This window comes from Mastomys coucha, unplaced genomic scaffold (genome assembly GCF_008632895.1).
Source record: "Mastomys coucha isolate ucsf_1 unplaced genomic scaffold, UCSF_Mcou_1 pScaffold22, whole genome shotgun sequence".
NCBI lineage: Eukaryota > Metazoa > Chordata > Mammalia > Rodentia > Muridae > Mastomys > Mastomys coucha.
The window spans coordinates 106,200,027-106,221,131 of NW_022196905.1; the positions used below are offsets into that span (position 1 = coordinate 106,200,027).

General features: G+C 50.1%; 2 protein-coding genes across 5 annotated transcripts in view; one reads left to right on the plus strand and one right to left on the minus strand.

Moving 5' to 3' along the window:
- Kiaa1671 (KIAA1671 ortholog) overlaps nucleotides 1-3,262 on the minus strand; it is a 137,675-nt gene extending 134,413 nt beyond the window's left edge. For both annotated transcript variants that reach the window (XM_031337431.1, XM_031337432.1), the window contains exon 1: nucleotides 3,214-3,262. The gene's annotated coding sequence lies outside the window, so the exon portion shown is untranslated. The remainder of the gene's footprint in view (nucleotides 1-3,213) is intronic.
- Nucleotides 3,263-10,090: 6,828 nt separating this feature from the next.
- Tmem211 (transmembrane protein 211) lies at nucleotides 10,091-19,172 on the plus strand. Of its 3 annotated transcripts, XM_031342255.1 has the most exons (4): nucleotides 10,091-10,167; nucleotides 15,264-15,486; nucleotides 16,742-16,880; nucleotides 18,925-19,172. In XM_031342255.1, the coding sequence occupies exons 2-4, from the start codon at nucleotides 15,280-15,282 to the stop codon at nucleotides 19,170-19,172; spliced, it is 594 nt and encodes a 197-aa protein (XP_031198115.1). In that variant the 5' UTR covers nucleotides 10,091-10,167; nucleotides 15,264-15,279. The 3 variants fall into 3 exon arrangements, with proteins under 3 accessions (XP_031198115.1, XP_031198113.1, XP_031198114.1); XM_031342253.1 differs by lacking the exon at nucleotides 10,091-10,167 and having other exon boundaries at nucleotides 15,103-15,486; XM_031342254.1 differs by lacking the exon at nucleotides 10,091-10,167 and having other exon boundaries at nucleotides 15,103-15,486; nucleotides 18,928-19,172.
- The last annotated feature ends 1,933 nt before the right edge of the window (nucleotides 19,173-21,105 follow it).

Here is a 21,105-nt window from a genome sequence, read left to right on the forward strand (position 1 = left end):
ACACACCTGCTGTCCCTCCCCACACACCCCCACACCCCCAAAGAGCACACCTCACTGCTACCAGCCAGGAGATCTATCAGAGGACAGATCAGCCAAGTCACTCACTGACCGGAGTGCAAAACATGCCTATGTTTAAAAGTCGATCATTTAGGAGATGTTTGTTACACAGAGCGATCACATAAAAAGCAAACCGACACAGGAGCCACACGCTTCAGAGAGACTAGCGCGTAGGCTGCCAAACTCCACACAACCTACAGGGGCTCTGACCTTCCCTACTGTGGGGCTGCAGGCTCCATCCTGCTGCCATTGGGAAAACAAAGCCACAAGCTGCACCTTTTTATCAGTCTTTGACCCGCTCCACAGCCCCCCACCCCAGCTGTGTTCACTGAACACCTTCTCTATCCAGTTAGGACCGACACACACCTGCCAAGTCCTTCCCAGTCCCCACAGCTACCCTCATGGGTAAGTCATTGGCCTCATTTACAAAGGCAGGCTCAGAGAGGTTAACACACCAGACTGCAGTCACACAGCAGGTAAAGCCAGGACTTAAAGCGAGGGCACAGCAGATCTGAAAGCAGGCGTCAGGGTTGACAGGTGTGACGGAGGCTCAGGAGGGGTTAGATTCTGTGCATGTGAAGCCATGGGAGGTTGGGAACTGCGGCTCTCCAAACCGTCCGTCCGGCTGGCCATCTGGGGTCAGACACTTTCATTTCCTGGAGCATATTAACAATGCAGGCAGCTGACTCAGGTGTAAGCAGTCAGCGATCATACTTTGAAAACATATTCCTATTCCCAACGGAGACAGGGCTGTAAACATTTCAAAGGTCACCTAACCGCCCGATTACCAAGGACAGCGTTAACTCAGGCCCCAAAGTCAAGTCCTTAACTGCTTCCCGATAGGCGTCTCGCCCTCTCTCCCACACAGCTGACTGAGGATTTCTGGGGACAGGAGAGCTCCGAGTTCTCAGGCCCAGGGACGCTCCTGCCTAAGAGACTCCATGAGATACCCGTCTTGTGTCCAGCCCTCCACTCAAACAGTGATCCTCTACTCGGGGCCAGCAGTTGGGGTGCAGGCAGTGGGCGGCCACACCTAGCCACATGGGGACACACAGAGTTGGGAGGTGTGTGGCTATGGGCAGCCAGTTCTAAGGTCAGAACTCAGCTCCTCCTGTCCCCCAAGCTTCCCTTTCATGACCTGGTCATGGGTAGGAGTGATGGAGTCTCCACATCCAACACTGTTTGAGAAGACTATCACGAAGAACAGAGAGGAGACAGACAGAAGGACTCAGCCCAGCGGCCTGACACAGTACACCCTCCTTGACCCTCCCACGGTGCCTGGCTGGCCTATCTCTCCCACCTCCTCCAGGAAGCCCCCCTTGGTTTACCTCTGGTGCTTCTCAGCGATTTTGCCTCACTGTCTCCAAACATCCACCAAGTTCCCGAGAGAAGTGGCAGGCAGGCCTTAATCCACACTCCTGCAATCTCAAGCAGATAGGGGTAGGAGTGTGTGCCTCCAAGGCAGGGATCTGGTCCCCTCAGTCCCAAGCCTTCTGATGCAGGACAGGGGTGTAAAGGTCTTTTATTCGCTCAACACGCCCTACACTCTGGGCAGGACCAGGAGTGAGGCCTTGCCTCTGCCCTACCTCCTCCTACCCAGCCCTCAAGGCTCAGCCTAAGTGTCACCTTTGAACACACACACACACACACACACACACACACACACACACACTAGGTTGGGCAGCTCGAAGGAACCGTTCTGATGACACAGGCTATCATGACAATATTCCATCTGGGCTCCCGCCATGAGCTCACACAATCAGACCCATCCCTGATACCCACCCCCCACCTTACCAACGTCCCTTCGATGGAGGAAAGCACCATTTTACAGTTAAAGAACTTGAGTCTCAAAGAAGTACCACAGGCTGGTGAGATGACTCAGTGGGTAAAGGGACTTGCCAACAAGCCTGAGGACTTGGGTTCAATTCCTGACACCCTTCTCTGCCCCAGACCACGATCCTCCTCTCGCCCCAAGCCACGGGTCCCTCCTCTGCTGCCCCACTCTCTGTCCAGATAGACCCAGGGTTCACTCCTCTGGAGTGTGACTTCCAGTCTAGTGCTTGACACAGAACCATTTGTTCAGTGAATGAACGATAGATGAACGGACATCAATCGGAGCTAGCTCATCCTGTGTGTTGGTCAGGTGAATCCTAGTGATGCTAGAGAGGTCAGATGCCAGGGATGGACAAATGGCCCCTGCACTCCCTTGCCCTCTGGAGAGCAGTTAAGTACCAACAGTCATCAGGGATCCCTGGGGGCAGGTTGTGTATAGCTCAGAGTCTGGGGTAAGGGTGCACCCCCAATATCACAAATCAACAAAGACATGGAGCAGGCTAACAATGGCTAGAAAGTCATCCCTGAGGAGCGGATTCTGAACTGCTCTGGGCCACACGGACTCCCAGGTACCTCTGCACACAGCTGCAGGCCAGGCTGGACCACGCGTCCAGAGTCTGCCTTTTCGGGCCTAAGTGCGCTCCTGCCAAGCCCTCAAGCCCTTTAAAAGGACTCCCCGAATCCACCAAGAACGGGATGTCTGAGGAGCCCAGCCCTGGCCGCACGCCTGCCCTGCGGGGTGGCAAGGAGAAAGTTGGCCGCTCGAAGCCTCCTCTAGAGTCCCAGTTACTGATTAACCAGCCCCAGCGCTTCTCGGTGCGCGGCCTGGAGCGGCAACTCGTCCCCAGTGGAAGAGAGTCCAAGTTACACATCTTTGTCACCGCGGACCAGGGCAGTGCGCGCGCCACCCCGGAGGGCGCGACCCCGGGGCAGGGCGCAGGCTCCAGCGCCAGCCACAGGCCCTCCGGGGACAGCTCTCTGCAACAGGCGCCGTCCCTCCGAAAGGCCACAGCTTCCCGGCCAGAGGAAGGTCAGCCCTGGCCTGCACGGCGCGATCCCGAGGCACGCGCGAGCCGCGGACGCGCGTGGGGGAGCGGGGCCAGCCCTAGGCGTCCTCAGCCGGCATTCCCCGGCCGAAGATGCAACGGGATCCCCCCAAGTCCGCAGCCGGACTCCGCACGCGGCTCCTCCCCGCTCTCTGCTTTGCCCTCCGCCAACTTCGCCAACTTTACACGCGGCCCCGCGGGCAAGAGTGGGCGTCCCCGTGCGTCTCTGCGCGCCCCCGCGCCCGCCCGCGCGCCCCCGCGCCCTCCGCGCACCTACCGCAGTGGCTCGCCGCGCCGCACCTGCCCGCCCGCACCTGCCGCGGCGCGCGCAGCCTCGCCGCTGGGGGCGGGGCTCGGGCGGGAAGCGCCCCGTCGCCGTGGCAACCGCACCCGGTGGCGCCTGCGCAGAGCAGCGAGGGGCGGAGCGCGGGAGCCCGAGTCGCGAGACTGTGCGAGGCGCGCTCCCTGCTGGATAGAAGCGGCATTGCGCCACGGTCCTGGCCAAGGCACCTACTGTGTGTCCCGCGGTGGGGTGGACAGAGCATTGCCCACCAATGGCCCTGCTACTGCGCATTCCTGACCAGCTGCCTTGTTCGTTTTCATTAATCATATCGACCACGGTTCCTTTTTTTCTTTCTTTTTATTTTCCTTCCTCTTAAAAACAAAAAACGATTTCTTTTATTGTTAGATATGTGTATATGTGCACCTAAGTGCCGGTGCCAGCAGAGACCAGAAGAGGGCAACAAATCCCAGGAAACAGGTTACAGGAGGTTGGCTGCCATGTTTGAAATAAACTCTAGCTTGGAAGGGGAATAGGGTAGGGGGTTTAGGGAGAGGAAACCGGGAAGAGGGGATAACATTTCAAATGTACTTTTTTTTCTTTTACTTTTTGTTTGTTTGTTTTGTTTTTGTTTTTGTTTTTTCTAAGACAGAGTTTCTCTGTATAGCCCTGACTGTCCGGAACTCACTCTGTAGACCAGGCTGGCCTCGAACTCAGAAATCTGTCTGCCTCTGCCTCCCAAGTGCTGGGATTAAAGGCATGAGCCACTACTGCCCATCTTGAAGTGTAAATAAATAAAATAACGAATATATAATAAAATAAAATAAATAATTTCTAGTCTTACAAAAGTGGTGCATTCCACCACTAACTAACTCGCTCTCCCTCCCTCTCTCTCTCTCTCTCTCTCTCTCCCCAGAGGCTCTCCCTACATTACTCAAGTTTGAACTCCTGAATTCAACCCATTCTCTCTCATGTCTCTTTCTCCTTCCCCCTCCCCCCAGCACCCCCACACACCCCCCTCCCGTAGCTGGGACATCTTCGGAACCCTACCCTGCCAGCTCCTGCATCTTGGCTAAGTCCCTTTTGTACACTGGGCTCTGGGGACTCAGCTCTGAGGCAAGCTGGCAGATCCAAGGTCTCATGGGGCTTCACCAGCCTTAGAGTAACATCGCATGGATAAATTGAATCATATTTATGACACATGCTCCCCGAGGAAATGGGACATAGTTTATTCTTTTATTGTAAGCGAGGCCATCGTCAAGAAAAGAGACAGAGACCCAAGCAGCAGTGTGGCTTCCAGAGAACCTGTCTGCCACTCTCCTGCCTCCTCTCTGCCTCCGACTATTGGTGGTGGTGGTGGTGACAAGTGTGCAGGTGTGTGTGTGTGTGTGTACAACTCATACAGTCCTTTGAATTCTGACCCTTTTGAAGTAAGGGTTAATGCCTTGCAGAATACCCTGGAGCCACCTGAGGCTTCTCTGGTCCACAGTGACAGAGCCCAGCAGTGGTATGGGTCATCTGGATCCCATGGACACAGTTATCAAGTGGAGCAATCCCAAACAATGTCACATAAGATTCTGCCGTTCCATTCCCTGGGGGTGGGGAGGAAGTCTTTGAGTTTGAATGGTTGGTCTGCAAGATGAAATTCCTCAAAGTCCACCTAAAAGCAGAGCTCTTATGTGGAGTTTGTATATTACTATAAATAAAAATGTTTGGTGTGCTGATTGTGACAGCACTCAGCAGGCAGAGGCAGAGGCAGGTGAATCTCTCAATTCGAGGCCAGCCTGGTCTACAGAGCTAGTTCCAGGACAGCCAGAGCTATACAGAGAAACCCTGTCTTGAAAAACCAAAACCTACAAGGACATATTAAATAAAACTAAATTCAAAAATAGTTTGTGTCCACTCCTGTCTAGAGATACTTTAGAAAGGTATTGGACACCCACCTGATTCACAGTGCCTACCTCAGGGCTGAGACACAGTAGGCGCTCAATGAATAGATGTGTATGAATGGTCAATCTGTGATGCCCCACTATGTGCCATCTTTCCTCCAGAAGCTCTGAGAAACTTCCAGTATCTCTTATGCAAATCACTTCTTACAAAACAGGTGTCAGAATGCTTTTGAGTAGCCAGATGTTTGTTATTCTGGTCTCCCCAGACAAGGGAATGCCCCCTCCCCCTCCCCTGCCCACACACTGCCAGTCTGTCTCTGAATATAAGCTCTGAAAGGAACAAAGCAGTGTCTTTCCCAACACCCCACAGACCCCAGACCTAGATATGTCCCCTGTGGCTACCCCAGCCCCATTCCTCACTCTGTCAACTCAAGCCAAGCTGAGGAAACACCAAAGCAAACCAAACTACAACTCCCAGAAGCACCTGGGTCCTCCTGGGTGGAGACTTCCTGGGAGACAGGTTGGACTCCTCCAGATTCTCTTGTGCTGGCCAGGTGAGAGGCTGCCAGCCACACCAGCCCAGGGATTACACCCTGAGCAGGGAGTGTCAGGTTCCACATTCTACCCGGAGCCAGAACCCCAGCCTTGTCCGTTCTGTTACACAGAGGACAGCACACCCCAGGGACTGTCCCAGAATCTTTTATCTGCCACCATCAGCCTCCTCCAGGAAGTCTGTGGGAATACAGCTCTCTAACAGCATTTCAATAACAATGGAGATTCCACCATGGCTCTGCCCAGACTCAGTGCACCCTGAGCACCCAGGTAGCCAGCGGGACCGCGCACAGTGTGCTTCATTTGTCCTGTAGGGTGGGGCTGTTTTACTGCCTTACTGACTGGGTAGCCCTAGAAATCACAGCTACCTGGCAGGGCCCTGTTTCAGCCATTCTTGGCCTTTGCTTTATTTCATTGCCAGGGTTTCAATACAACTAGTCTGAAACCTGTGTTAGTCCTCCTGCCTCAGCCTCCCAAGTGCTAGGATTACAGTCCTGTGTCACGATGCCGGGTCTATGGATGCTGGGGACCAGATCCAGCACTTCCTGCTGACCAGGCAAGCACTCTACTACCAACTCAGACACATCCCAGCCCTTCCTGGTTTTTGACGGTAAGAACCAATCTATTCTTTGAAATGTTTTCTCTTGAGTCCAAACCTCTACTGTACTGCCCTGCCCTACCAGGAGGACCTTGCCCTCAGCTGGTCTATCCTTGGCTTAATGACCATCCCTCTAACCTTAGCTTTCCAGTCAGTTCACCCAGAAGCCAGGGGATTCACCAGGTAGAAATGGATTCCGTACTTCACATACTGAGACAAAGCTGACCCTCACGACGGAACCGCACTTAGAGCCAGCATTGTCACAGGACACGATTCAGGGCTCTTGGTCACCAAGGGTGGGCCCTGTTGTGGTTTGAGTGTGAAACATTCCCCTGTAGGCACAGACGTTAAAATATCAGTTCTCTATCAAGTGAAGTTGTCTGGGAAGGTCGAGGGAAATTTAGGAGAGTGGTTCTCAACCTGTGGGTCACGACCCCTGCAGGGGGTCATTTAGGAGCATATAACATATCAGATTTTACATTATGATTCATAACAGTGGCAAAGTTACAGCTGTGAAATAGCAAAGAATTAATTTTACGGTCAGGGGTCAGCACAGCATGAAGAACTGTGTTAAAGGGTCGTGGTGTTAGGAAGGTTGAGAGATGATGCTCTAGGAAGGGGAGGGGAGGAAATGAGTCACTTGGGGGAAAGAAAGGCCCTGGGGTTTCATGGCCTGGCTCCACTTCCTGTCCGCTCTCTGCTTCCCCAGCCGGCCTCCCACTCCGTGACCACCATGCTCTCCCCACCATGATGGGTTGGATCCCTTGGGAAGTGTAAAGCCAGAACAAGCCTTTCTCCACTAAGTTGCTTTTGTCTTGCTGTTTATTACAGACCCTCCCACTCATAATCATCCTTGGACTCTGTCCCCCCCCCGTTTCCATGGTAACACACTGATTTCTAAGAAAAGGGAGAGTGTGCCGGGTGGCCCTCCTCAAGATTTAATTTCCCTGAAGCTCAGAGGAAGGTGCTCACTGGTGGACAACGAGCAGGGACCCGAATCATACCTCCGGGCCAGGAGGAGACAGGATCTAAATTGTGGTTCTGAGACAACAGGGACACAATTATCCTCTCACGATGGATGTCTCACTTGCTCTGCCAATCACCTGAATAGGAAAACAGAACCTGAAGATGCACAGAATGATGGGGGCGGGGGGTGAAGGGTGGAGTGGGGGTATGTGGCTCAGTGGACAGCGGTTACCAGCCCTGGGTTCGATTCCATCTGGGATGCTGCTGGGCTGCATGGTAGGATGGAGGCAAAGGGTTATCCTCGGCGTCAAAGAGAATTCAAGGCAAGCCTGGGCTAAGTGAGACTGTGCTCAGAATAGAATTAAGATGGGAAAAATAACTCTGCCTTTAACGAGAGGCACGGTCATATAATCCAAACTGCACACATGCACTCTGCTGCTCAGACCCTCCCTGATGAGCCTGCCCGCTGTCTGGGATCCTACCTGGAAGCCTGCTCCAGGTAAATGAATGCTTCAGGCATCCCGGCTCCTGTTCCTGCTTTTCTGACCTGTAACTGACCAGCCCAGATTCTCTCCATCCCCCTCCTACAGGCAGCTGCTCCCTCCAGCCTACCTGACCAGCTTTCTCTCAAACTCCTATAAAAAGTTTTCTTCTAAGTTCACTGGAAGACAAAGAACCCGCAAATGGGACCCCCGAGTTCCCCAGTAGGGGTGGTGCTAGTGAAACTAGCCGTGAAGCAAGCCAGGGGATTCTGCTTCGAGGGTCACAACCTTCTAAGAGGCGACGTCTCTTCAGCCCCCATCCACAGAGGTGAGAGCTGAAGCTCAGTCACACAGCAGGAAGCTCAGTCTGGCAAACAAAGCCCCGGGCAAACTTGGGCATGCTCAGGCGTCTTTGGGGAGGTGACTCCAGTCCTACGGGAGCGAGGGAAGACAGATTTGGAGAAAGTGAAGGGAAAGGAGCAATTACAGGAAATGCCTGGTGAGGCTGGCCAAGCCTCAGCTAGAAGCCGCGGGAATTAGCCCACGGCAAAAGGTGGAGCGAGCGCGCCCTCTGCTGGTGCATCCTGCAGCAATAGCTTCCTACGGAGACAGAGAGACTCAGGGAGTGGACGCTTGGATACCCAACTTGGGCACCAGTATTTAATAGTGTCTCGGGTACCCCTATATGTGCCTTCCCCTACCCAGGAATCCAACCCCTCCCCCCATCCTATTTGAGGCTGGAGTTTCCCTCTTGGTCCAGCCCATCGGTTAGCCCAGAATGAATAGCTATTGATTTCAGGAAGGAAACCGCACTCTGGTGAGTACATACACACCCTTCTCGGACCAGCTCCTCACGTGACCCTGCTCTGTGCTCACCAACCTGAACGTGACTCTTAAAGGGGAAGACACCTTTTAAAAGCTCACAGATTTACATTCAAGGCCAGAGCTGGGGAGGTCACATTGGAGAGGTAACCTTAAAGAGGCCTGACCCAAAGTGTAGGGTTCCTGGACAGAGGGGCTATATGAAGGGAGGAGAAAGATAGGGGTCGGAGGAGGAGCCAGGCTGGCCTCAGGCACCGCTTAGGGGCCCTAGCAGGCTTCAGTGGAGTGCCACTGGAGCCCTGGAATGGTAAATCAATCGTTGTGTGTCTTTGTGTGGTTTGAAGCTTGAATGTGGAATGCAGCCACAGTTTAAAAATCCTATTTTCAAAGGAACCCAGTCCTCCAAACGTTAGGCGCCCCTGCTGTAGGCCAGGGTCTTTGTAATTTGTCCCAGGTGACAGAGCCAGCAGGCCTGGTCGAGACAGATACGAGTGTCCATGTTTTGAAAGACCCTGTCCTCAGGTCTCTCCTGAGCAGCCTGGTGATCTCTATCTATCGCTATGTATCTATCATCTCTGTCTACCATCTATCTATCTATCTATCTATCTATCTATCTATCTATCATCTATCTATCTATCATCTATCATCTCTCTATTATCTGTCTATCATCTATCCTCTATCATCTCTCTATTATCCGTCTATCATCTATCCTCTATCATCTCTCTATTATCCGTCTATCATCTATCCTCTATCCTCTCTCTATTATCCGTCTATCATCTATCCTCTATCATCTCTCTATTATCCGTCTATCATCTATCCTCTCTCTATTATCCGTCTATCATCTATCCTCACTCTATTATCCGTCTATCATCTATCCTCTCTCTATTATCCGTCTATCATCTATCCTCTATCATCTCTCTATTATCCGTCTATCATCTATCCTCTCTCTATTATCCGTCTATCATCTATCCTCTCTCTATTATCCGTCTATCATCTATCCTCCATCAATCATCTATCTGCTATGCACATGGTTCAGCTGCTCAGCCATTGCTCCCTCTCATCCAGCTATTATCACCCAGGTCCAGACTCCAGGCCAAAAGCCCTGGGGATCCACCACACACACATACACATACACATTTCCTCTCATACCCCCAGCAAATCTGGTCGGGCTGACTTTTACCTTCATAGCTGACACACAGCTTGGCCACTGTTTGTCCATGCTGGGACTCCACCACCCCTGGAAGCCTTTCGTTCTGTATTCTACTCACCCACACGGCCTCTCTGCTTCTGCTGATGTGCCCTGCAGGTGCTGGCCTCAGGGCCTTTGCACCAGCTCCACACTCAGCCTGTAGTGTCCCTCCTACACCTTCCACACAGCTCCCCCATCTCCACCTTTAGGTCAGACTTGGCTTTCTCCCGAGGCTTTGTAAGACTCCTCCATGCAGATTCTCTGTCTCCTTTTATTTGTATATCATGGGATATACGTATCTCCCATTGCATATGACACTGTCTCACATCTGCTTCATATATTCATTTATTTCCTCAACATCTCTTCTCTAGGCAGGGATGGAATCCACGGGAGAGAGGCTGTGGCTGTCCTGATCCATGTTCAGTTCCTAGCACCCAGGACAGACCGTACCAGGTACTAGATGCTTAATAAGTATGGTGGGGGTTGGAGTGGAAAGATAATGCATGAAAGGAGAGCTACATGTATGAGGGTGAGGGAGGTAGGGAGAGATAGATGATTATAGATAGATGATTATAGATAGTTAGATGGCAATAGATAGATAGGTGATTATAAATAGACAGATAGATAAATAGATACAGATAGACAGAAAGATATATAGATGATAGATGATGACAGATACATAGAGATAGATAAACAGATAGATGATAATTAGATAGATGATAAATAGATGGATAGATAGATGATAGATAGGTAGATAATAGATAGATAGATAGATAATAGATAGATGAATGGATGGGTGGATAGATAGATGGATGGTGGATGGGTGGGTGGATGGATGGAGGGATGGAGGGATGAGTGGGTGGGTGGATGGATGTAGAGACCATATGTCTTAAGGCCCTGTCTTGTTTACATGACCCTAAGCATGACATGGGGCACAGATCTTGGCTCCTGGATCACCTTTGTTCTCTGGCTGGAGCTGGTGGGACAGTTGCTGATGCCCTCACTGTGATAAAGTCTGCAGGTCACTGGGATGCCCAGCCTCTGACTTAAATCCTCCTCATCTCCAAGAACGTGAGGTTGAGAGGCAGAAGCCTCAACTGTGCCACCTGTGAAAGGAACAGGGTCACTCAGCGGCTGCTAGCCCAGGTCTCTTCAGCTGTAGGGGCCAGCAGGATGACTCTGCCTGTCAGGGACTTAGTGCCAAGCCAGTCATCCTGAGTTTGATCTCTGGGATGTATACAGTGCACAGAGGGAACCAACATGTATGCACACTGTGACACCCTGCCCCTCCATGCATATAATAATTGTTTTAATTACAATTAAATGAAAAGTCAGCTCTAGAAAGAGGAGAAAGTCTCCCTTCTGTTCTCCTCAGGCTCCCTGTAGGTGGACTCCAGTAATTGGAGCCTGGCCGGATGTGCTTTGAGGTTATAAAGCCTCACTTAGCTTTCTGGGCACCTGTTCCGTTGCAGTGATTTTCTCAGGTGACTAGTCTTTTCAAAGACTCAGAAACACCAGGGCAGCCCGGGACAGTTGAGGGCAGGGCCATGGGGCTCCATTCAACAGTCTCCTGGCCTGGAATTACACCCCTGAGATCAGCTGACCCATGGGAGGTGTGGGTTCTGGTGAAAGGGCAAAAACAAGTCCTTTGTCACCCAAAGGACGATTCCTCACGCACTGGCTACCAGCCTCAGAGAGATTTCTAATCTCAGAGTGAAAAGCTTCCTCCACTTGACCATGCCCTTCTGCCCAGGCTGATCTTTCTCCACCCACTTCCACCTGCCTGAATAGAGACACATTCCCAAGCCTGGCTGCTGTGTGCCATACCTAATGCTGGGATCTAGGTGCTCCGTGGAGAAACACGGCTGTCTTACCCAGGATCCCAGGTGGGGGCTGAGATTCCTTGCCACATTCAAGTTGCTGACAGAGGTTTCAGCTGCTGACAGCTCAAGTAGGCTCTGCTAGCTCCACCAGCACCAGGACAAGTGGCTATTCCTTCCTTCCAGGCTGGCAGAGGTGTATCCGTTGCTACTTAGGTAAGGCTCTACTTTAAAGCCCTTGCGTTTTGGTTTTTAATTTAACCTTTAGGAAACTGGTCTTGATTGCCTGTCATGATAGGGATATGTCCCTCATAACTCCCTGTTGGAAACTTAACCCTCAGATTCCTGTGTTGATGATGTCTGGAGGTGAGGCCTTTGGGAAGTCAAGATGTGGTCAGGAGGGTGGGCCCCTAAGATGGTTGGTAGCTTTGTAAGAAGAGAAGAGGGTTGGGGAGATGTTCAGTCAGTAAGTGTTTGCATTACAAGCCTGAGGACATGAGTTGCCCCTCCCCCCACCAGAACCCATGTAAAACACCCAGGAGGTGCTGAGTTTGGGCACTGGCCTTTAATCCCAGCATTCAAGAACAGAGGCAGGACCATCACTGAGTTGAGGCTATGGAGCCCAGGACAGCCAGACCCTGTCTCAAAAACCAAATAGACAAAAGCTAAGTGTAGTGCGTGCTTGTAATCCCAGCACTGAGGAGAAATGGATGGACCCTGGGGCTCAATGGTCAGTCAGCCTAATGAACAAGCGCCAGGTCCCAATGAGAGACCTTGCCTCAAGAAACAAGGCAGAAACTCCCGAGGAACCATGTCTGAGGCTGACCTCTGGCCTCTGTATGCATGTGCTGTCATGTTCATGCATGCCCACACATACATATACACACGTGGACACCATGAAACACTGGGCAAGATGGGGGAGAAAGAGATGGGGGCACCTAGCCTAGACATCTTGCCAGACGCCGAGCAGATGCTACACAGTGCTCTTAGTCTTCCCAGTCTCCCAACACCATGAACCAGATGAGTTTTCTTTTTTCTTTATAAATGACTCAGTCTGCAATATTGTGTTATAGCAGCAGAAAGCGGCCTAAGACAATGCCAAAGTCTAGCGGGACCCAAGGGTCATTGGTCCACATTGTCAGGAACCATCTAGGAAAGGCATACCTTATAGCAGATGACTTTCCTGGAAATGGACCAATGTTTTTGTATGGTCTGTGATGGGTAAAATTCTAAGCTGCAAAGGCTTTCAGAAATCTCAGTTCAGGATTGATTTTTATTGCTGATATGCCTTCTCTGTCATGATTGAATTAAGTCTAATGATTCCTGGGCATTAGTCTACCCTACTAGGCAGATTTTCTGCAGCTCAAGGAAGATGTAGCAATGCTATGTAGACAAATTGGTGATTTTATAATTCCTAAATGCTTCTATAGAATTCCTTCTAAATTTATGCTGGTGATATTGAGCCCTCTATAGTATAAAAGCTGCAATTAGGGGTCTGTAAACCTTCCTGTGTCACAGGCTAATTGCACTAGGATAGAAAACAGCCTTGAAACAAAGTTGCAATCAGTAATTGCACTAGGATGGAAGGCAGGCTTGAAACGAAGTTGCAATCAGGAAAAACATTCCTTCTAGGTGAGCTGTGAAACCATTACCTGATAACTCAAGATCGTAAACAGAGAAAGGACAATTTATTTTTGGTGCAAGGACAAAAGATAAAATATTGACTGGATTTATCTATACGAAACTTCAAAACTAACGAGACACTAGGCAGATGATTTGAATCTTGGCAAACCCATGCTAACTTATAACATAAGAATTGTTGTCTTAAACATTTAATGAACTGATGGGGGCTAGTGAGAGATAATGAATGTTTATTTAGATGATTAGTCTTAATGGAAACTCTTGTAAACATTCCTGCCAAAACTTATTCGATTTATGATGAACTTTGGGAATGTAAAGACGCTTGGAAGACCATATGATCTAGTCTCCTGAAAGCGTAAATTCCAAGAACAACAACAAGAAAGCAGATTTTTTTTTCTCACTCACAGGGCTTCTTTCACTGAGCAGTAAAAAGATAGAAGCTTTTTCATTGTCTGAGCAATAAGGGTTGGAACTTATTTTTTCATCCAGAATGAGTGATTTTTTTCTGTGTTGGTGCTTGCTCAATGAAACCTACTGTTGGGGGATGTTGCTACATCCACCAAATGTGTGTGTATGTGTGTGTGTGTGTATGTGTGTGTATAAAGTATAGGTATGTATACTTAAGTATGCATGAATACTTATGGAGTGGATTGGCCTGGCCAGAACGTGTATATATAATGTGTGTGTGTGTGAGAGAGAGGGGGTGGGGGAGGGAGGGAGGAAGGGAGGAGGGAGAGAGAGGGAGGGAGAGAGAGGGAGAGAGAGAGAGAAAGAGGGAGAGAATATATGTGTGTCTGTGGATATTTGAGAGGTGTAAAAGTTTGGGGTTTTTTTGTTTGTTTTTTTTTTTTTTTTTCCTACAAGCATGATTTCTTTTTCCTGGTTCAAAAAGAGTTAAAGCTCCAAGGCTCCTTTAAGCCTGGCCAGGCAGAGGTGAGGCTCCCAGGCAAGAGAAAAAGGAACTCTTAAACAATTAATCCTTTACTTAATTCCCTGCTGCTGCCAGCAAGAATTAATTACCAAATGTATATCCGGCTGTCTGTATGTTCACTTAAGAGTTTAGAATTTCTCACTGGGCATTCTTGCCAGCTGCAGATAATTAAGTTTGTTCCCTCAGTAATATTGATCCCATAAATCACCCATAGCTGTCACTGGTGCCTCTGCTCTCAGTAGGACCTCACTCCTAACCCTAACTCTAACTCTAACCCTAACCCTTCCCATCTGCAGCTGGACAGACTGTGCCAGACAGACCACAGCACTATATCCCCAAATTCTCACCCGAATCCTGCTGGAGACTGAGTGTCTATGTGGTTCCCCCATAGATCCTAGCATGGAATGCCCACCCCGACAGGGTGGTTTGAGGAGATGGGACTCTTGATGGCAGTAAGAATCATCCTGGAAACAAGGCAGTCTAGTGGGACAGGAGCAGATGGATCCACAGACACCCAAGGAGCTGCCAAAACATCACCAAATCCTAGTCCACGCTGAACAACGCGGACAAGCCCCATGGCCTCCATGGGGAGGGGTTTGCTGATGGGTGGGACGGTGCCACAAACCCAGCCTGGGAGTATGAGGTTTAAGAGATGCTACATTTCAGGACAGGGCTGTCCTTTTGGACAAGGGAGGCATTATTCTTCTTGTTGTGGTCAACTGCCTGACAAGAAGGGACTTAAAGGAGGAAGGGTTTGTTCTGGCTGACAGTTTGAGGGTACTATATTCATGGTGGGAGGGGCAAGATGGTCGGAGGGGTGGCACGGTGGGAGGGGCGGCAGGGGTGGCAGCCTGTTACATCTGCAGTAGGAAGCAGAGAAAAAGAGAGGAGAGAGAGAGAGAGAGAGAGAGAGAGAGAGAGAGGTTGATATTTAGCCCACTGTTTTACTTTTATTCAGCCAGGACCCCAGCTTTATGCTGCCCACTTCCAGGGTGTGCCTTCCCAGTCTAGATTGCTTCTCACACGCACTGAGAGAGACTTGGGTTGAGGAAGGCCAGCATGTGTGAATGAGCAAGCTACTGAATGGACCTGGTGTGTCCTGGTGCTGGCTCACCTCATCACACCCTCTTCATCTCTCACCTCGGCTTGACCCCTAGGTCAGCGACATTGCCGATGGAGGTCGAGGTCGGTGTGAGGGCTGTTCTGGGACTCTCCCTCACCAGCATGTCTGGCCTCAGCCTCATCTCCCCCGCCTGGTTCCAGAGTCCTTCCTCCTCCTATGGTGTCTTTATCTACTGCTCCTGGCCACAGAATGACCACTGGAACCAGAGCTGTGTGACCTTTGGGTCCCTGAAGGACATGCCCAGCTTGCCCTGGAAGGTGAGACACAAGCTCTTCCAGCGCTGCTGGTTCCCAAGGAATGGGCTCCGGGGTCTTTTGCTAACCAGTGGGTATCCCAGTGTCTGAGCACATGGGTTCTTAGGGCTCTGCAGGCATTGGGTGGGTGTGACTTCTGTCTAGAGGCAGCTCTTAGCCCCCAGAAAACCTTTGTTTGTGCAAACCAGGAAAAGGCACCTTCTTCAAGACACCATACTGCCACCTGCTAAGAAGTCCTTGTCATCAATAAGCAAGTCTGTGGTGGTTCTGCAGTATACAACCTGCACACCCCTACCTGACTCCACCCCAGGCACTGCTGGGATTAACAGACAAAAGATGAGGTGTTCAAGTCTTTGGAGTGTCATGGTGATCAACTTGGGGAGGGTGAAGACCAGGTACTTAGACCAGCACCTAGGAGGAAGATTATACAGCCCTCAAAATTGATCACAAAGGTGACATTGTGGATTAGGGCCTTCTCCTGGTGATCCTGGCAAGTGCTTAGTCAGGGCAGGATGTAGTGGTTCATTGGCCTGGATTCTACTTCTGCTTATTTGATTGGCTGTGTGTCTCAAGGCAAAGGGCTTGCAATCTCTGGATCAATTTATTTAAGGGAAATAGGGCTATAGTAACACATAGTTGCAGTGACAATTTGGAAATTTGGTCTCTTTACAAAACACAGAGATGTTGTGGGAATATGCTTTCATTTTGATCCCAGGTGTGGGATACGGGGCTGCTTCAGACTGTCCACAGCAGCTGACTAGGATTTGCCTCGTGCTCTAGCAGAAGGTGTAATTTTGCCAGCTGCAGATAGTTTCTGTGATTGCCTGACATTTAGGAATTCTGGAGACTTTTCAGAGGGGAGATGAGTGCTAAGGTTCCAAGAGGTGAGGAGTGTTGGTTGGTTGTTGTCGGTCATAGTTTATTAGGTATTTGTGTGCAAAGAAGAAACAAAAAGAGTAAATTACAAATCCTGAAGGCGAAGATAAAAGTTGCCCCCAAGGGATTCAATGGCCCTAATCAGCAGAATGTAGTCTAATGATAACTCTGTCCCCCTTCCTCCCCCTACCCCCATATCCTTTTTTCTTTCCTATTTAGTGTTAGGGAGTTGAAAGGGTGGGAAGGAGTAGAGAAGGGTGGAAGAAATAACCTACAAAGTAGCCGAACAGGAGTTACACATAGCTGTTGGAAACATTGTAGTGGACAAAGGGCACAGGGACTGCCCTGTGCCCCATCCATGTGCTCTCTCCTCTCTCCCAAGGTCTCAGCTGCAGCGCTCCTGGGAGGCTGGCTTTTGCTGTCCATCTGTGCTCTTCTCCTCTCGGCCTGGGCACTGGCCCCCAGAAGGTTGTTTCCCAGGAGGGGCTTTGGTCCGACACCTGTGGTGCAGGCAGCAGCAGGTAGACTCTTGCACAGTGCTGAGATTTCTGAGGTGAACCCCAGGAGAGTGAACTATTCCCATCTTTAGCAATTCAGGACTTGGGGGCAAGGGAACACATGATGTTGAAGCTACCCACATGGAGCTGGTCTTAGCTGACCTGGTCCTATGCCAGGTCCTGCACCATACACACTGTAAATTATGCTTGGCTGGTGAGTGTGTGTGTGTGTGTGTGTGAGAGAGAGAGAGGGGGGGGAGGGAGAGAGAGAGAGCTGGTCTACCTCTATGTTTCTCTTTCATCCACCCATTCTGCACCATGCTTAGTAGCACTACCACTGCACAGTTGGTAGGCTATGCACTGCCCAAGCATGCCCAACTAAGAGCTGAGAAGATGCTGAAGTCTGACCCTCACTTCAGCAGAGGAGGGAGGCTCTTCTCTAGCTCACCCGAAGCCCAACAGTGACCCTCCACCCTCCACTCCTCTCACCTAAGTTAGAACAAGTTCCCACGGGTCCCAGTTCCCCCACTTTCCCTATTGCACTGGGCAAGTCTAGCTGAAGTGAAATCAGATCCAGCCAGCTGGCTGGCTTATCCACCTTCCAAGGGCTTCCCATGGCAGTCAGAAGGAAACTCAAGTCTCTCTCTCCTGCCTTAGCCCTCCCTGTCCTGGCCTCACCTCTCTAGCTGCCCACTTCTCTCTGATGCTGTAATCCCACACTCACTTCACTGTCCCCTCCTGTCTCTGCAGGGATCTGCTCAGGACTTGGCACTGTGACATAGCCCCTTAGCAGGGAGCCGTCTCTCCTAATCGCCAGTGTCTTGCCTGGCATTACCCTCCTTTCCCCACCTCACCTAGGTCTGCCAGGCTCTGGACTGAAGGCTCCTTTCTTTTCTTTCCTTCTTTCTTTCTTTCTTTCTTTCTTTCTTTTCTTTTTTCTTTTTCTTTCTTTTCTTTTCTTTTCTTTTTCTTTTCTTTTTCTTTTTTTCCCGAAACAGGGTTTCTCTGTGTAGCCCTGGCTGTCCTGGGACTCACTCTGTAAACCAGGCTGGCCTCGAACTCAGAAATCCGCCTGCCTCTGCCTCCCAAGTGCTGGGATTAAAGGTGTGTGCCACCACTGCCTGGCTTGAAGGCTCCTCCTCCTTTCTTTCTCTCAGCGGGAGGACATCCAAGATATCTGCTTGTTTTGTTTCTATCCTTAATACACACCTAGGAGTTCTAGGAATTCCTTTTGCTTTTAATTTGGTTTTAATAGAATTTGGATCTTTAGGATCTATGGGAAGAGTACACCTAAGTAGATAGTGTCAAAATTCCCCAGCAATCTGCAACTTGACACCCCAGAGTTGTACTCCCATACACGTGGCAACAAGCAAAGCAAAAGCAAGACATTCCTCTCTGCCAGGGCTCCTTCCTGGGGTGGGGTCCATTTAAAATTAAACACTAGCAAGACACTGCATGAAGCTCTGAGAAACAATTCACTGTGCTCATGGGGGCTGAGAATGGAGCACAGGTGCTTGAGCATGGTTTATATGTGTGCATTGTGTGTCTGTGTGTGCACATGAGTGTGTGCCTGAACGTGAGTACATGTGCATATGTGTTCTTGTATGTGTGTTCATCTGTGTGTCTCTGTGTGTGCATGTGTGTGTACATGTGTGTGCATGTGTGTGTGCATGTGCATATGTCTGTGTGTGAGTGCATGTGTATATGTGTATGTGTATATATACATATATATGTTTCTACATATATATATATGTTTCTACATATATACATATATGTTTCTACATATATATATGTTTCTATATATGTATATATAGAGAGAAATATATATATATATATGTTTCTACAGTGGATAGAAGATGGGTCAATGGGTGGGTGAGTGGTTGGGTACGTGGGTAAATGAATGGATGGATGGATGGATCGATGGATGGGTACATTAAAGGATGGATGTGTTAATTGGATGGATTGCTGAATAAACAGATGGATATATAGGGCAGGCAGGGTGCTAGGATCACAAATCAGCCCAGAAGCCCTGACCTATACAGTGACTTTCTTTTTCTGCTGTCCCTAGCAGTCTTCATGCTTATAGGTCTGCTGATTTTTCCAGCCACTCTGGCTTCCTCATTCGCCAAAGAAGTCTGTGAAGGCTCCTCCATGTACCACAGCGGAGCGTGCCAGCTGAGCTGGGGCTATGCCACTGCCATCCTCAACATGGTCCTGACCAGCCTGCTTGTCATCAGGTGGCAAGTGACCATGGTCCAGAGGGCAGCTGTCCCCTTATCCAGTGACACTCAGAGAGTCATCCTTGTGCCAGAATAAGGAAATGAGTGTCACCCAGGAAAAGCAAAAGGCAAGCAACAATCTCTTCAGTTGAATGAAATTGCTACATACTCAGGTTCAAATCCCACCTCATCTGTTTCCATGCTGTGTGACCTCAGCAAATCACTTTCCCTCTCTGGACTCATTTATTCTTTGGTACAGAGGAGCTGGCATAATGCCTACTTTGTGGGAGTGTTGTGAAGGACTTTGATTTGCCATATGTAAATGACTAGAAAGTGTACAGAATAGCCCCAGAAAGACAGCTGTCCAATTCAAAACTTTGAGACAGCATCCCTATGAAGCTCTGATGTCCTAGAACTCTCTACATAGGTAGAACTGGCCTCAAACTCACAGAGCTCTGCTTTTCAAGTACTGGGATCAAAGGCTTGTACCACCACAACTGTGTAATCTTTCCATGGGGGAATACTTGTTTTCTTTCTCTCCCTATAATCTCTCCTCTCCTTGGGAATTTGAGCATCTTTATTTCCCACGAGTTATGATCCATTGTGTGCTGGATGCTGCTCCCTGCTGGGTGGGGCTCAGGACCCTTCCCCACACTCCACGTAAGTAAAGCATCAATGGATAGATGAGGAAATGATGCTGCTTCTGGGAGCTCGGAGGCCTTCCATCTGGCTCTGATGTCTGTCTGTCTGTCTGTTTATGCTTCTCCTTGTCTGTGATGATCTCATGTTGATTGTCACCGTGACAGGACCGAGAATCACCTCAGAAAGCAGCCTCCGGGCGTGCCAGTGAGAGACTCTCATACTTGGGTTGACGGAGCCGGGGAGACTCACTTGAATGGGCAACAGCATCCACGGGCTGGGGTCCTGGTCTGCATGACTTGATAGAGAGGCACCAACACGCATGACCCTCTGCTTAGCCACTGTAGACACAGTGTGACCAGCTGCCTCATGCTCCTGCTGCCATGTCTTCCTGCCAAGATGGACACTGTACCCTCAAACCGTGAGCCAGGACTAGCCCCCTGAGACCACAGCTCTAAACTTGGCCGGATCCAGACTGGCCTGGAAGAAGTCTGTTGGGGATCTTGTTTGTATTGAAGGATGAGGGAACACTGGTCACATGGTTAGTACCGCTCCCTTGGCTGGGACCTGGACTGTATATAAAGGAGAAAGTGGGCCAGGCACCAATGTGTTTTGCTCTTTTTTTCTTTACTGGGGATATGACCAGCTGCTTCAAGTACCTGCCACCTTGTCTTCCCCACCATGAAGGACTGTGCCCTAGAACTGTGAACTAGAATAGAGCCCTTTCCCCTTAATTTGTTTTCTCATAGTATGGTATCACCGAAACAGGAAAAGACACTGAGACATGGATCTTTTCAGCCTCTGAGCCCAGGCCCTAGCCAAAGGCATTCTGGGAGTTATCAGAGTAGACATGAATATAGTCAGGGAACCAGGGGAGCTTCTTTGAAGATAGATTTTGTTGCAAAAGGGGAAGCCCATTCTATCCTTAGACCACTCTCTTATGGTGGACTATGCCTTCCTTCACTTCAGAGAGGGCCCTAAGTGTGGAGAGTGGTAGAGCTGGAGAGGCATTCGCCTTGACAAGATGGCGCCTACATCCGCTGTCGACTCTTGGTAAACAACTGTTTGCGCATGTGCGTAGAGTGAAAAGGCGCCAAGTCACGGTCCATCCCGGGGCGTCACAAGGGGTGATGAGCAAACAGCCAATCATGGGTGGACACGCCGTGCTGTGGTGTATATAAGCAGTGCCGATTATTGGCTCGGTCCTTTTTCCTCTTCATGATGCAATAAATGCTTGCTGCAGAAGGATCCTAGTATCCGTGTGTCTTCTTGCTGGCGAGACAACTGCGCGGGCAACAACTGGTGCCGAAACCCGGAACGCCAGGGGAGCCTTACAACCGCTGGTGCCGAGGAGACCCTCCGCTCACGGAGAGGATTCAGAACTGCAGAAC